The 16,009-nt window shown below is 34.5% G+C and overlaps 1 protein-coding gene across 3 annotated transcripts in view; it reads right to left on the bottom strand.

The window, feature by feature from the left end:
* Positions 1 to 1,542: 1,542 nt before the first annotated feature.
* The window catches only part of SEMA3A (semaphorin 3A), a 466,663-nt gene continuing 452,196 nt past the window's right edge, over positions 1,543 to 16,009 (bottom strand). For all 3 annotated transcript variants that reach the window (XM_004739631.3, XM_004739632.2, XM_004739630.3), the window contains 2 exons: positions 8,586 to 8,728; positions 1,543 to 7,214 (listed from right to left, as the gene is read on the bottom strand). In XM_004739631.3, the coding sequence (XP_004739688.2) occupies positions 6,759 to 7,214; positions 8,586 to 8,728 (599 nt within the window). In that variant the 3' untranslated portion in view covers positions 1,543 to 6,758. The remainder of the gene's footprint in view (positions 7,215 to 8,585; positions 8,729 to 16,009) is intronic.

The raw sequence follows: 16,009 nt of genomic DNA on the forward strand, positions 1-16,009 counted from the left end.
AGGTTAAATTTTGCTAAGTGTTAGATCTAAGTAAGGCACTCCTAATTTTTCTTTCCTACAAAGCTGTGATAATAAAATTGCCCTACTTCATATAACGAGAATCGAGTGAGATCACAAAAATACCTTGAACATTATAAAGTGATATAAAAAAATGTAACATTACTATTACCAAGCAGTAGCTTTAGTAAGGCTTTACTAATGCTCTACACTTCTGCTTGATTGATTTTATAAGTATTACAATATTAAATTATAGTATAATACAATTATATATATTATAGTTTGTACTTAGATTTCATATGTAATGATATCAACTGGACAATATTGTAACAATGCATAAACATTTCCTTTCAATGAGTTTGGGAATATTACTTCTCAGTAATGAATACAGAGCTCCTTGATATGAATAATTTTAATAAACATTGTCTAATGACAAAGGGGAGTTTAGGAAGAAACGAATATGGAAACAATTACAAATTATATTCCAGTCTCCACTGGGGGAAACAGCATATGTTACTTTTTAAATGATTAGAGATTTTGTAACCTAGGGAATTTTTTGTTTGTTTTGTAAATTCTAGAGAGGTTAAGAATAAAGTTAAAGGAGAAATCTTAAAAATGGCATGTTCCTAAATGACTAGACTATTATTTTAGTAATATAATAATCTTAGATGAATATTTACCCAAACCCTTCTGAATAAATATTTTCATGATTTTAAGAATTCAATGTACTCTTTGATAGTAGTACACTTTTCCATATGGGTGCTGGTTTTTATTTCTGATGCTGTATTACTATTCACTGAGTAATAATTTAACCTGCATCCTCAATCAATTCAAACATAACTAATTTCAACAAGAACTATTAAGGTCAAAAGTAATGCATAGAAGAGAATAAGCAGTATTTCTGAAGTTGGTAAATGCCAACAATTCAAATTTGAATCATATTCTACATAATTTTAAGTAGAATTTATCAAATGGTATAGAGAGGACTATATTCATTTGTTGACATTTATCAGCAAATTAAAACAGTGAACAAAAAAGCAAAAATATTTGAAGACTACTGAAAGTGTCATTCTTTTATTGACATTCAAGAATGCAAACTTCCTAAAACTTGAGGTATAATAAAAAAATTCCTAAAGCGGAAAAGCTGCTTGATTTTACACATACAACTTTACCTAAAACAGTTTAAGCCTCTCTGGAATTAGCCATCAACAAAACAATCAAAACATTAAGAATTGAGCTACACAAATGACAGGGATTTTTTAAAAATTATATTTACTTGAGGTCTAATGCTTCGGTGAGATTTACAGAGAGAGGATGAAGTTGAGACTTCAGAATTACCCAAATTGGGATGACTTACACACATTTACGAAAACTTTTGCTTAGGTACTACATAAATAAACAGTGTGTCTACAAGTATAATGTTTAGATTAAGAGAAATAAAATACAGTCTTTTGTTATGTGAGAAAAAACTTGACAGTTTAATGGTGGTGTTCAGTTGACAATTTCAGGATGCAGCTAAGCTCCTCATTTTCTTAATTTTTTTCTTTTCTTTTTTTTTCTTTTTACTTAGGAGTCTTTGCCTGTCAACTACCTGCGCTAACCTCACCTTCATCACTGTTTAGCCGTAAATACTCCATCTGGGGTATTCACTGAATAAACACAGGCTTCATATTTTAATGCCATCTTTGATGAAGTCTGGTCTGTGGGCCACCCTATTAATTAGCAAGGCAATGTTGGACCTGTGTCCAGGTGACGGTCCAACACTAGACGAGTGGCGCAATGTTAAAGACAGGTGACACATAAGCGAAGCTTTTATTTCTACCTGCGTAAGAGCAGCCTGACAAAGCTATCTTCTCCCAGCTGTTCCTCTGAGTTCCAAATTGCACAAAAGCAAGGTTGGTTGGATTAGAAAGGAGATTATGGCATAAGATTAGTTTGAAAACGTCAAGTGCTGTGACTCCAGCTATGTAAAGATAAAAGAGGTCAACGTTGAAGAGGGAAGTGAGGGAGGGAGAGCAGAAAGGGGTAGGGAGTAGAAAGCAGCAGAGTGAGTAATACCAATGGCCAGAGAGGAGAATTGTGGAGTACAAATAGAGGGCAATAAACCAAAGTCCAGGAAAAATCAAACTAATACACTGTTTTGACTAATAGTAGTGGGGCAGTTTCCTTTTCTTTATGAACCCCATACTCTATTTGGAATACCTGTTCCCGCAATAAAAGCATTTTTTCACAACTCTCTTCAATTTGCCTGATTTTTTTTTCCCTGCCTATATTGCTCTTTTTACTTCATCAGGGCAAATTTAACTTGTATTTCAATTCCTAGATTGCATGCCATTTTTGCTCTGAAGCTTTCCGTGATCTCTTTAAATGAATTCCTTCCTCTTGGATCCCACAGCACTTTTATCTTGAGTTTGCATGTGACACTATTCATGCGACACTCACATCGTGATCCGGTTCTTTCCAGCAATGATTTATTGAGCTTCTCCTGTGCCAGCCATCATGCTAGATACTTGGGGCAGGAGGTTGGGAGGGGGTTCAGGTAAATTAGATACAAACTCTGTCCTCAAGAAGCTTTCAGTCTAGAAAGGGATAAGGGTCTAAACAAAGAAATGACACCTTTGTGATAAGTGTGGCAATGGAAAAGTAAATACAAGGCACAGATTTAGTGCAGAGAAGGTGGTTAGTTTCATCTAGAGATGGAAGAAACAGGAAACGCTTGCCAAGTAAAATGATGGTAAGTCGTTTTACTATCCTCATCACCTACCAGTGCCCGGCACATAAGAGATAGACAAGATCTACCAATATAATTTAGTTGAACAGGTAGGAGTCTGGTTCTAAAGTTCAAAAGCCAATTTTTGTGTCCAGAAGCCCAATTTCTTTATATTCAAAATCACTTGATCCACTGGGGTTAGATCTGGTACCTCTACCTTTGCCTGTGTGCATTTGCATGTTTGAAATAAAAACCAAGCTGTTTTCTTTGGTCAGGTTGTCTGTGAAAATGGCTGCTCCATTTCCGTGGCTCCATGCTCTCTTCATTTACAGTTCTCTTAGTGTATGAACTTTAAAAAAATGTGTTTCTTTAATTAACTAGTATAAAAAATTGTTAGAAATCAGATAAACTAATAGGCTTTTTGCAAACTTTGGGAAAAATAATGTTTTCTTTTTTTATGGAAGTATATTTTGCAAATATTAACAATGACTTTGAATAATTACTACAAAGTTAAAATAAAAAGCATGTACGCCTTTGGCATCAGGGCAATTTATATCTAATACACTATAATGCAGTAAGATGATGTTGAATCCCGTTTGTTAAATTTGTCTTTGAAGCCATCAAATTGGATGATTTCCATTAAAGTTTGAATGCAAACTGTGTTTTAAAAGTGAATTCATAAAACAGAGATTACAAAATATTATACTAATCACTTCATGTTAATAAAAGGCTTCCTTATAACTTTAAGGATAGGTAACTTCAGTAACAATTGTTGGCATCTTTGCAGAGCCTGAATAAAACCACACTGATCATGATAATGACACATGATAGAATTTCATCCCCACATGTCCTTTTTTAGGCATGGTAAAAATAACAGTATTTAACTTAAAGGGCATCAAAATGCACATCGTCCTCATAAATACAGAACCCAGTTCACAGAAGACTAGAATGAAGAAATCTGTTAGGTAGCAACCCGACTCTCATTCTCAGCAATTTTAAAACTTATGTTCCTTGACACCATATGCTACAGGGATTAGTAAAGACATCTGAATTCAAATATTTTGAAGAAATGTGTATTTAGCAACTGAATACATGCTAAAAGGAATAATTTACAGCAGCAGTTTCATTACATTTGTCTCTCCAGTTTTCTAGTTCCCATCTGAAATGCAGTGATAAATACAGATATGGAACATATTTACTACCTGGCAAAAAAACATGCTTATTGAATGGGCACACAGCCTCTGCCCTTGAATAGCACATAACCCCCCTTGTCACCTGTGTGGGGAAATCTTGCATTTCAGGATGATGTTGAACACACTGATACGGAGAACCTATATAAAGTTGTAGTTCACTGTCCTTCCTCTTATTTTCAAAAGTATTTACATCTCTTTTGCCTAATGTGTAGGTAGCAAAAATATTAAACACATTACCACTGAAAAATCACTAAATTGTACATAAAAGTAGCATTGAGTGTGCATTTACATGCATTTACATTTCACATTGGATTTCAACTGGGCCAGAATTTCTCTGCTGCGATGAACTTTTTCCAATCGTAAGATTGCTGTCAGAACTTGCTTATGGTCATGTGAGCCTCTTAACAAAGTTCCAACTCTGATGATACATGCAATATGCCAAAGTCTAGAAAAACTTAATTAAATGGGACATTACTTTTTCGTGCAAAATGTCCCCTTCAATACACATTGGCAGAGTATGACTGTACTAAGAGTTATCTATCTGCTAGTTATATCTATAATTTTCTTTGAAAACTCAGACCTGATGGTTTATAAAGACATGCCAGAGATCTGCTTCTTTTGTTTCTTTAATTGAAGTTTAGACTTCCTTTCTCTGGGTTTTCCATAATGCGAAACAAAACTCAGTCAGACACTGGAAGGCATCCCTAAAGTTATCATACAATTTCAATCTGTAGCCCTTCAGATGCATTCGTTTTGAGGACTAATAAGAATTAAGATATTTGTTGCAAATAAATCTGTTTCAGCCGCAAATTTCAAAGGAAGTGCAACACCAAATTTTAGCACAGTTAAGATACTCTAAGAAAATAAAAGAATTACCTATTTTTGGAGTACTCTTTGTTCTTTAATTAGTACTTCAAACATTTCTATTTCCCTACAGAAATATGTCCTTCAAATAATTTAAAATTCAAATACCATTTGAGGATGTATTTCTAAAAGTAACACTGTATTCATCAATGGAGCCTAAAATTGAGTGCAGAATATTTTTAGGCTTTCATTTGGAATAGGCATTAACAAATTGTTTATTCAAATCACTAAAACTGAAACATGAGCTTCCATCTGTGAAATATTTCAGCTGAGAATTTTTTAAAAAAAATTCACTGTAGTCTGAGGTGAGAAATTAATGCTGAGTTAATTAGAATCCCAAGACAGCTAGAGTTAGAATTTCAATGCTGCTTTCATTAATTAGCAAGAAGATGTTTCCTTTGCATTTCTGTGCATGATGAAGGATCTAGGGAGGGCTTCCTGGAAGGGTGAGTGCAGTGCAAGAGAAAACTATCATAATGCTGAAGGTCTTATACACCTTGAAGTCAATGATTCTCAAGGAATCATGTTAGGACAAGGAACAAGGCAAGTCCTTTATTGATTAGCTTTTACCTTATTTTATAAATTGCTGCAGGAAACAAAAAGTTTTACATGTTTTGAGTGTGAGCTGTGCCCTGGAAAACAGTTTGTATAAAAGTCGCTCCCATCAACATGAAACAAATCATATGTTCCTTAGACAGATAATTGTTTAAAACAAGATGAGATAAAAGACAGCTGATACAAATGTAAACAGAGTTGGGAAATTTGCTTTTAAGAAGTTGTTCTGCATATTACTGATCTTTTTTCAAAAAATTTGAGTGACAGAGATGTAATTCCTAAAGGAATCATGGGAGTTTTTTATGTCTCAAATATCATGCAGGTTTTCAAGCACAGAATTAAGAGTTTTTCTGTTAATGTCATATTTAAACAATGCTTACTCTTTTCATGAACTATGCAGTTCCTTTTCTCCTTATTGATCCACTAGGTACAACACAAGGCATTTAACAGGTCAGTTTGCATCTTCTGATTTTGCTGGTTAAATGCTCTGTATTTTCTAGAAAACATTATGCAGGTTAAACTCAATTTTCGATAATACTTAAAGAAGGGGGAGGTGTTATTTGTTTGAATTCCTCAGAGAAATAAAGCCTAATTTATATGCAGGCTTCAGGAAACAGCGGTAAATGATGTTTATGTGTTTCTTGAACACTACTGGCTATCCCTCTTGTGGAACTAAAAACACAAGGTCGGAAAAAAGCAGCACACGATTGGAGTTTTTAAAACAAAAGCTATACAGCACAATAACTAAGACAAAAACCTACTCTAGCTTAGAAAAGAGCTAATTTTTACTGCATATTTGTCATGGTACATTTAAATTATAGTTTTAATAAAATACATCTTTAGATCAAAGCTGAAAGAAGACATCAGTAGTAGATCAGTGTATTCCATTTTTCTTCTGGATGATGGATGGTTTATGTTTTTTATATTTCCACAGACCATTTCATTCAGTATCATTTTACTCCTCCAGTACATATAAACATGAGTGCTGGTAGACAAAAAAATATCCTTGAATCCAACTGTATTTTGGAATATTCATCAGCTTCATAAATCCATGCAGTTTATTTTAAACTTTTCAGTTCAATAAAATGGCTTTGCTGATGCAGTTTTTCTTCTTTAGATGGCAATATGGCAAATGACATTTTTATTTCTCAGGCAAAGAAGAAAGCGAAACCTGTACAATGAAATCTCATAGGAAACATTTAAGTCTGCTAAAGTGAACATCTGCGTTCACCTGACCTCTATTAGGTGTTGGTATTAGGAGGAAAGCCTGTTAGCAAAGTTACTCATGGACTTAATTTATAATTGGGGGAAGTCAGTTGCATTTCCCACCATTGTAAACATCCACATAATGCCATGAAAAAAGTTCATGTATATTGCATTTTTCCAGTTATTACCTAGGCAAGTTTCTACTTGTTTGAGGTTTCTAGAGGTAATGCAGCTCAGACACTCCTGGGTGCCCTCTCAAATTCGTGGGTCCGCCTGTTTCTACCTTTCTTATTTTCCTGTAAGTGCTTCCATTTGTTACTATTCCCTTGGTTATGTCCTGGCCTTTGCCGACGCTGTTTTCGGTCCCTTTTCCATACTTGTTCACAGAACTCATCCATCGTGTTCAGGTTGGGGTGGTTGATGAGCTGCATGAAGTCTCTGTACCAGACTTTCTGGCTAGGTGTCATGCTGTTGGATATTTCTTTGGTCTTAGACCCATCCCCATCATCATCTTTATGGAGAAGTTCTTCCAAATGCTCCGTGTCAATGACTTCCAAGGTCACTTTAAGAAGAGTCTGCATGAATCCATGTTCCACGGCATGGCAGAGGTAATTGCCTGAATCCTTCCGTTGCAGGCTACGCAGTAGAAGGCCTTGTTCTGTCCTGATGATATGATCATCCACTCTGATCTAGCAGAAGAGAAATGGTAGCAAAAATATACATATTTAAAGAAAGAGAAGTTCTGGAACTCTGTTTCAGTAAAAATTTAGATTACGTGTTGAGGCACACTTTAACAGTTAATAAATGTCTAGCTTAAGAGAAATGATAGCAGCTGTCCTTCAGAAAAAGAGTTAGAAATTTCTGTAAATCAATTTTAAGATGCCTTGCAAAATTAAGAGAGGGTCTACTGTCTTAATATAATTTTTCATTATAATAATTTAAAATATTCAATATAATAAAAGGATAAAGAAACACTCTATTTATAAACTTGAAAGAAGGTATATAAATATAGGTGAAAGTTAACAGTAAATCTTGGAAATACAGAACCATGATATCAGAAAACAGTGCAGTGTTAGAATGAACTCGGAAGATTTGAAAAAGTTAAAAAATCAGCAGTTCAGCAATCAGTGGAAAGCAAAGGACTACATGCTTAATAATTACCCACTTTCTAAGTCTTACATGTGACATAAATATGAAGATGCGCTCTTGAATATGTCTAACCTCCCTCTTGTTTTGTATATAGTTTACAACAGACATCTCTGAAACCCTAAGCTGAGAGGGTATAAGATTATATAAAATCAACTCTGACATTTGTATGATGTGATTACCTATATAAAGATGTTTCAAATGTCAAAAAAGGCAAGGGAGGACCTTAAACTTTATATTCAGATTGTGTTTATAAAATTGCAAAGAATATATTTACCAATCAGCTACATGACCTGGTTAGTTACACTTATTTCGTACTTTTAAAAAGCTTTAAAGGCTCAGAGCATTGAGATTTTTTGTGTACATTTCCTTACTTTTACACAGAATAAATGAATACATTGAGGAGGAAGATCTGTCTGATGCTACATGCATAGTTCGTATCAGAGTTCATACTGGGATGGCAGACCCTTCATCCTAAATCTCCTACTCCCATTCTCAAACCTTTCCCCCCATTTGAGGAGGAACTTAATAGAGAAAAGAAAACATGTTTGGATAGGGGAATTAATTGAACAATAGTTAAAATTAGTAGAGGATTTGATTTTTTTTCTTTTGCACACAAACATAGATAACAAATTGCTTTGTAGGCAACTACAAGGAAAAAGAAGACTTTCAAATACATTCCCAAATGGCTTCTGGGACAAAAGTCTTAACAGTTTACTTTTGTTTCTCCAGTTCCTAGCACAAAGCCTGTTAAAATCAGCCTTCAGGGAATGCTCCTTTAATGAATGGACTATTGGTGGGTTAAGAAAAAGATAAGAGATTCACTGTATTTTTTCACCCTCAAGTCAACCATGCTGGGGTCACTTAACATTATACGTTAGACAGAAATAATCCAGTCAATTTCATTCCTATACCTCTTCTTTTCGCTCTTCATTTCGCCTCTGGAATTGCCAATAGACCAGAGCTCGCTGTGATTTTGGACTGCATTCCAGGAACGTGCTACTATTTTCTACTCCATAGATGATTCTTTCTTCAAGGCTGTGGCCATGGTGATTACCTGGCCGGTGATGAGGAAATGAAATGAGGAAACATTAGAGAAGTAAACTCAACCTTCCAAAGTATTCCTTTGGAAATTCAGAAGATAAATTTGTTGCCTAGTCAGGTGTCTTTTCCAAATTGATTTAGGATGGCAGAAATGTCACGGGACGTAAGGTGACAAAACTCAAGAGCCTGCCTAAATAGACTAATTATATTGGTATAAGTTATATAAAGCATATATAGAGAGATTTGTCTACCAGAAAATAGCATTACAGTAAAAGAAGCAGTCATGTGTGCAGTTTAACTATACATCTTTATATGCTGTGATAATACTTTCCAAGAAATTATTTTAACTGTAAAACTCTATGCTCTCACTAACGGGACCAGTTCATATGGTACTATTCTCTAGCAGCAAAGTTATTTGAACTTTTGGAAACAAGACTGTTTCTGAGAAATTATGTTGCCTCTTTATGTTTGTTTTTCATCTTAAAATTAAATTCACCAGCCATTAATATTTATTTAGTATTTTACAGAAGGTAGAGTTCAGGAAGTTTATATTTCCCACCAATAACCCTTAAATAATCTACAAGGTTGTTCTGAAGATCAATTGGTGTGAAATGTTTGAGATGGCTCAGAAGAAAGATGCACAATTATAAAGCAATATGGTTTCAATTGTCCTTATTTTAAAATGATACATCTTCTATTATTTTCAAGAGTTAGGCTAAAGAATATGGCAAGAGTATATAATAAAATGTAGCAATAAGAAAACCTGTTTCCTGATTAAATTTCTATTATTTTACCCTTTATGTAACCTCCTTCAATGTGGTAAATGAAACACAGTTAAGATCAAAAGTAGGACACAGGGAGTCTAGGTAAAACTCATTTAGAGAAGGAAAAAAAAAAACCCTCGTTATTATCTTGTATAATCCTGTTTCCATTATGACATCCTGTACAATCTGGAACTCATTAAATTAATTTAGAAAATAATAAATATATTTTCACATGCATGGAGGGCTGACAGTGTAGACAGATGAAAATTTTTTGCTCTCTACTTCAAACTCAGCTAGATTTTTAATTTTAAAAAAAGTCCCTCCCCCACCTTTTTTGGCATCACTTTGACAATTTTACTCTCGTTCTAATCAACTGAGAACTTTTGTCTGTCACAGACAACATGATTTGCTCTCACTAGGTTTAAAGCTCTCCAAAATCCTGCTTTTACCTAACCCCTGTATACGGTTTATGTCCACCAACTCCTAATATCACCCTGCCATGGTGGACGTTCTGCCTCCATTTGGTATCCCCAGGGAGGTCAATCTCAGTGTTTTCTTTTCTATCACCCTAAACTGTGAAATGAAACTCTTCTATAAAGTTGGGAAGTATCTGTCCCTTCTTATTTAACAGCTCAATAACCTGGAAAAAGGAAATGACTGAAATGTAAAGGAACAACATTTAACTGATCCCAAGTCACATTTTCTTTTTTTTATATTGGAGATCTATCTTTGTATGTCAGTATATATGTTGAATATGGTAGTCTTTTTAATGCGCCCTCTGAAATTACTTGTATATCATTGAATGAATGGATATGACACATGTTGCTGTGCTAGTTTGCAAGATATCTGCTTCCCTGGATAGAGGTGAACTGAATCTCTCTGCCTAATGGGCACTGGAAAATCTCCTGTGATACCATGTTTAGAGTACCTTGTCACATTTTTTTTCCCTCCTTGCTTTGCAGTTTGAACTTTGATTTAGAAATCCTTTTACTTGAGATATTATTCAGCTTATAAAAAAACAAAGAAGAAGAAGGAAATCTGCAAAACGTAGTAACACAGATGAACCTTGGGGAAAACTAAATGAAAGAGGCCAGTCACAGCACAAGTCTGTATGATGTTCCCACTTACATAAAATACCTTAAGTAGTCGGACTCCTAGAAGCTGATGTTAGAATGGTGGTTGTCAGGGAATGGGGGCGGGAGGTGGGAAGGGAAATGGGTAGGCGCTAGTCAATGGGTATGTAGTTTCGGTTATGCAAGGTGAGTCAGACCTTGAGATCTGCTGTACAACAGTGTGCTACAGAGTAGAATATTGTATTGTGCACTTCAAAACTTAAGAGGGTGGGTCTCACGTTAAGTCTCCTTACTCCAATAAGATAAAAAAAGGAAAAGAAAAGTTTAAATTAAAAAATCCTTTAACTTTTAGGCAAAGTCTTTTCATTCAATCTCTACGTATTAATGACTCATAAGACATGACAGCATAAAAGAGTAAAAAAAACATTAGAATTAGAAGCAAATAACATGATGATCCACCAGTATCTTCTGGCTTATCCAGGCCTACTTTTCTTGTAGAACTTTACCATAAGAACTGACTTGTCTCCCACCTAAGTTATGAGAGATATCTGTAAAAATCTTAAGATCTAAGTTCTTCTTTGCAAACACAGAGCTCCTTTGGTTGATCAGTTGACACACAGTAAGGAAGAGCAATATACCTTGTATAATAAGAAAGCCTAGTATAGGGGACCTGGGTGGCTCAGTGGGTTAAGCCTTGCCTCTGGCTCAGGTCATGATCTCAGAGTCCTTGGATGGGGCCCACAGCCGGATTTCTGCTCAGCAGGGAGCCTGCTTCCCTATATTTCTCTGTCCGCCTCTCTGCCTACTTGTGATCTTTTTCTCTGTCAAATAAATAAAAATATTAAAAAAAAAAAAGCTTAGTATAGAGTTTAATGTAAATGTAACATCCAGTAGGTACATTTTCAAATATACATAAAATTGTCTTCTTCCCAATTAATTTAATCATTCTATCTGTTCCATAGAGAGTTTTCTGTTAACCCTTCTTCTAATTCTGGGAAACCTGTTCAGTTTTTATTTTCTCAGGTTCTCTTGTGGTGACAGCAACTGTTTCCCAGTATACAAAAGTAAATAAATTAAAGAAATAAAATAGAAGTTTTCTTTTCTTTTCTTTTTCTTTGAGAGAGAGAAAAGAGGAAGAGGCAGAGAGAGAATCTTAAAGCAGGATCCATGCCCAGAGCAGAGTTTAACGCCTGATGCACCAGGCTCAATGTTGCAACCCTGAGATCATGACCTGAACCAAAATCAGTAGTGAGATGGTTAACTGACTGAGCCACCCAGACATCCAAAAGTTCCTTAACAGTAAATATTTTCTTATATTTAAGAAACCATTTCATCTGCTACTTGTAGTACAGTCTAGCATAAGATGGTATTTGATTTAATCAAGAATTTATACTAAGTTGCTTTTAGTTTATAATAGCAATAGTTTGTGAAGTTCTTCAAGAAACATGACATTCAGGTAGTTTTCCACCTGAGTAAGAACCACAACTGGAGAATTTAGTTCACTGCCCAGGGGTCTTTATATTGCCTTGATAACTACCCTCACCAACACCATTAGTACTCTTTCCCCCTTTAAATCTGGCTTTTCTTTCTCTCTTTTGTCCAAATAAAAAAGCAAAAGAAAGTGTTCTAGTTAGTAAGCAATGAAGTTACAAGTTCTGCCATATTAACTATCAATCAGAGTCGTTATGCATAGGTACTATTGTCTTTCTTTGGTTTGAGATTCTCTTACTCTATGTTTCGTTAGATTCTGCTGCCATCAGTAACAACTGCAAAAACTAAATTTCCACTGAATATAGTAGTTTCCATTAATTCTTCTACAGTACAATGTTTCTATCATCCACAAATTTTAACTTAGCACCATAATTTTCATTTAAATTGCCCTAGGCAAGCATTCCTATATTTGGGTGCTCAGCTATAACAACCTATAAACATTTTTTCTATTGATTTCCCCATACCTGAAACTTTATAAACAGATACCCAATAAACATTTTAGACCAACAAGAAGCACTCAATAACTATCCATTTCCTTTCCTGATCCTTCTACCCCAAATGCTTGAGTAGATGTCGCACAACATAGGACACTTCAGAATTCTGATAATACTCTATTTCTCTTTCTCCTGCCTTTATTTCCTATACCCCCTAATCATTGTCTCTGTTTCTATCTTTCTATTAAAAAATATAAACAGGGGACAATATTTTGATTCTTGTCTTACTAGATTTTCAATTTTTTTTTCCTTAGGATGCCAAACATACTATCATTTTGACTTTATTAAAGCAAAAAGCTCTACATTGAAATGGTAGCACAGTACAGCTATAGGTTAAATATTTTTCAGTGCATATATTACTGAACTTAAAATTATCCAATAAAAATCAAAAGATCAACTAAGAAAAACACTGTTGATTAAAGATAGGAATAGGATAGGAAAGGATAGGAAATCTTGCATATTCAGGGTAAGTATAAATGAGGATCTCCCTCTGGATTAAACTAATTGATCCGAGAGCAGTTTACATGGAACACATTGGGTTATTCCCATAACATGACTGATTTTTGTGAATTGTGTTGGATGGGGTCCTTCTGATCTATGCTGAGGAAGCCCAGAAAGAATACTCTATTGATGTGCTCACTGTGTCCATGTCACAATGCTGTTCAGTACGGTGTCCACTGCCATGCACTATTTTCTTGATGTTCACCTTGGGAGATTTGTTTTTTGTTTTTTTTTCTGGTGTAGTTTTAGGAATTATTGAGATTCTCTTGAGTAAATGATTTTTTTTTTTTTTTAAAGTAGGCTCCACACCCAACATGAGTCTTGAACTTGCAACCCTGAGATCCAGAGTCGCATGCTCTACTGACTGAGCTGGACAGGTGCCCTGAAAAACTGACTTTAAAAAAAAAATTTTTAAAGAATTAATTCTGTGGCTCATGTGTTGATCAGTTATTCCCCTCACCACTGGCTAAAAAAACTCATTAGACAAATTTACGTTCTATCCTTAGAACTTCACGATGACTATGTTCTCCCTTCACGCCTGGTTTTGTTCTGTCAGTATACCTGTTTGTCTGTGTGACATTATTGCTATCTTTGTCTTATCCTTGTTTTTAATCAAATAATTACACATCATCTGAAATATATTATTGGGTCATCTAGCAATTTTGAACAACATAAAGTTTTTATAACCCTTTTTAGTATCTTTTTTGTTAAAAATTTATCTATATAAAAATAAGAGTATAATGCCTGGACACAGAAACCGTCATAAATATGTGAGGTACTATTATTGTTACTGCTGCTCTTGTGATAGTTTCAACTATTAATTCAAAACTTAAAATCTTTATTGAGAATTCAGAGTAAGACAAATTATGAACTGCTTTCCAACATCAATCCTACTTCCTGACCACCATCAAATAAACTATTTTCTCTTCTATGCTTCCTAAAAATCTTTTTACATATAGTTTGCGAACACATGTAATTTTATTTGTTATGATTATTTATTAATCTGGTTGTCTTCCTCTGTACCATATGTTTTATAATCCTGGCACTAGGCAGTCATAAACCCTTGGCTGATGTTTGCTGAATGGAAAATCCAGGTAACTATTTACACTGCATTTAAAGCTAAAATTTCATGTAACTTTGATATCCTCAGACACAGAGTTATCATAATTACATAAAAGAAATGGTTTAAAAGTTTAATCAGTTAAAAAAGGGCATAGGATTTATAACCTTGATTATGACAGAATATGCTATTAAACCACCTTGGCAAATATAAACATTTCAAATCTTCTAGTTTTTTTGTTTTATAATGTTACAAGAGTTGATTTGAGATATGGTGGTAGAAGATAACTAATCAAGTACACTCCAAAATAAAAAATTCCAAATATGGGATGATAAGAAGAGAAAGAGATTAGAGAAATCATATGAATACATTCTCACATCTCCAGGGACACCTATAAGTCCAAAGGATGTCTATGCCAATGAGTAATTCTGTACATTTCCAGAAAGAAACCAATCCCATTTTAATCTATTTTAAAATACATTTCGCACTTAGAAACAAACTGTTTTGAATATAAACTATTGCTAAGAAAATTATCAGTAGACAAGAAATGTAGAGTTAGTTGCTAAATTGGCATAATGAATTCTCATGAGTTGAATTGAATAAAGGAAAATAATTGAGAGCAACAAACATTAAAATTATTTTAAAAGTACCACAGTGTGTTTGAATAACACAACGTTAACAATATATCGCTGTTGTTAATGACAAGAAATAATGTTTTTAAGGAAGCAATCTTCAATTAATCATTTCCTCCTTTAGTGGGATAATTTATGGAAATGAAATGAGGCTAATAAACCAGAAAGAATGGGAGGAAAGAAAGAAGTTAAATAAATTGCTTCCTTTTGTAACAACAAAAAGTCATGATATCCATCATTTGGCCAGAAATATCATGTTGCTAAAGGCCTTATTTAGTATTTGATTCTCTTCCAATACAGCAGAAACAGAAGGCATCACATTTCAGCTTTCCATTTATCTCACTCTCCTTTTTAACCCCATAAATGTCTCCCAGGATTGAAATGTTAATAATGTAAGAACGTGATATCATGGAAAAAAGATAGAGATGGGTGGGGCGCCTGGGTGGCTCAGTGGGTTGAGCCGCTGCCTTCGGCTCGGGTCATGATCTCGGGGTCCTGGGGTCGAGCCCCGCATCGGGCTCTCTGCTCAGCAGGGAGCCTTCCTCTCGGTCTCTCTCTGCCTGCCTCTCTGCCTACTTGTGATCTCTGTCTGTCAAATAAATAAATAAAATCTTTAAAAAAAAAAAAAATAGAGATGGGTGAGATAGCAAACCCTGTATTTATTCAACTACTTAATTTCTATTATAATTTTTGACGTTTCCCCCTGAAAGTTCTTTTAAAGTTGAACTTCATAAGTAATGAATATACTAGTAAAAGTTAATTTAGGATATGAGGAAATGGTTGCAAATTATTTGAAATATTTAACAAATATTTTTAGTTGCTGAACTACATAAAGGGAAATCTAATTCCAGTTGTTCTTATCACATTTTATAATTATATTTGTAATTGTAACTTTAAAATTGTAATGTTAATATTTTACATTGCAAATTTTTTTCTCAATAACTTAAGGCTAAACTAAGGACAAAAGGAAATGTTGCCCACAAGCTCTCGGTAACACACAAGACTACAAAAAGGCGTTTCTTATTTTTTTAATTTAAAAAAATATTTTAATGATTTTATTTATTTATTTGACAAAGAGAGACACAGCAAGAGAGGGAATATAAGCAGGGAGAGTGGGAGAGGGAGAAGCAGGCATCCTGTTGAGCGGGCAGCCAGATGCGGGGCTTGATCCCAGGACCCTGGGATAATGACCTGAGCCAAAGACAGATGCTTAATGAATAAGCTACCTAAGCACCCTCAAAATGCCTTTCTTAAGTATAAACATCATTACTTAGATTTT

This window comes from Mustela putorius, unplaced genomic scaffold (genome assembly GCF_011764305.1).
Source record: "Mustela putorius furo isolate JIRA1106 unplaced genomic scaffold, ASM1176430v1.1 tig00003845_pilon_pilon_pilon, whole genome shotgun sequence".
Classification (NCBI taxonomy): domain Eukaryota; kingdom Metazoa; phylum Chordata; class Mammalia; order Carnivora; family Mustelidae; genus Mustela; species Mustela putorius.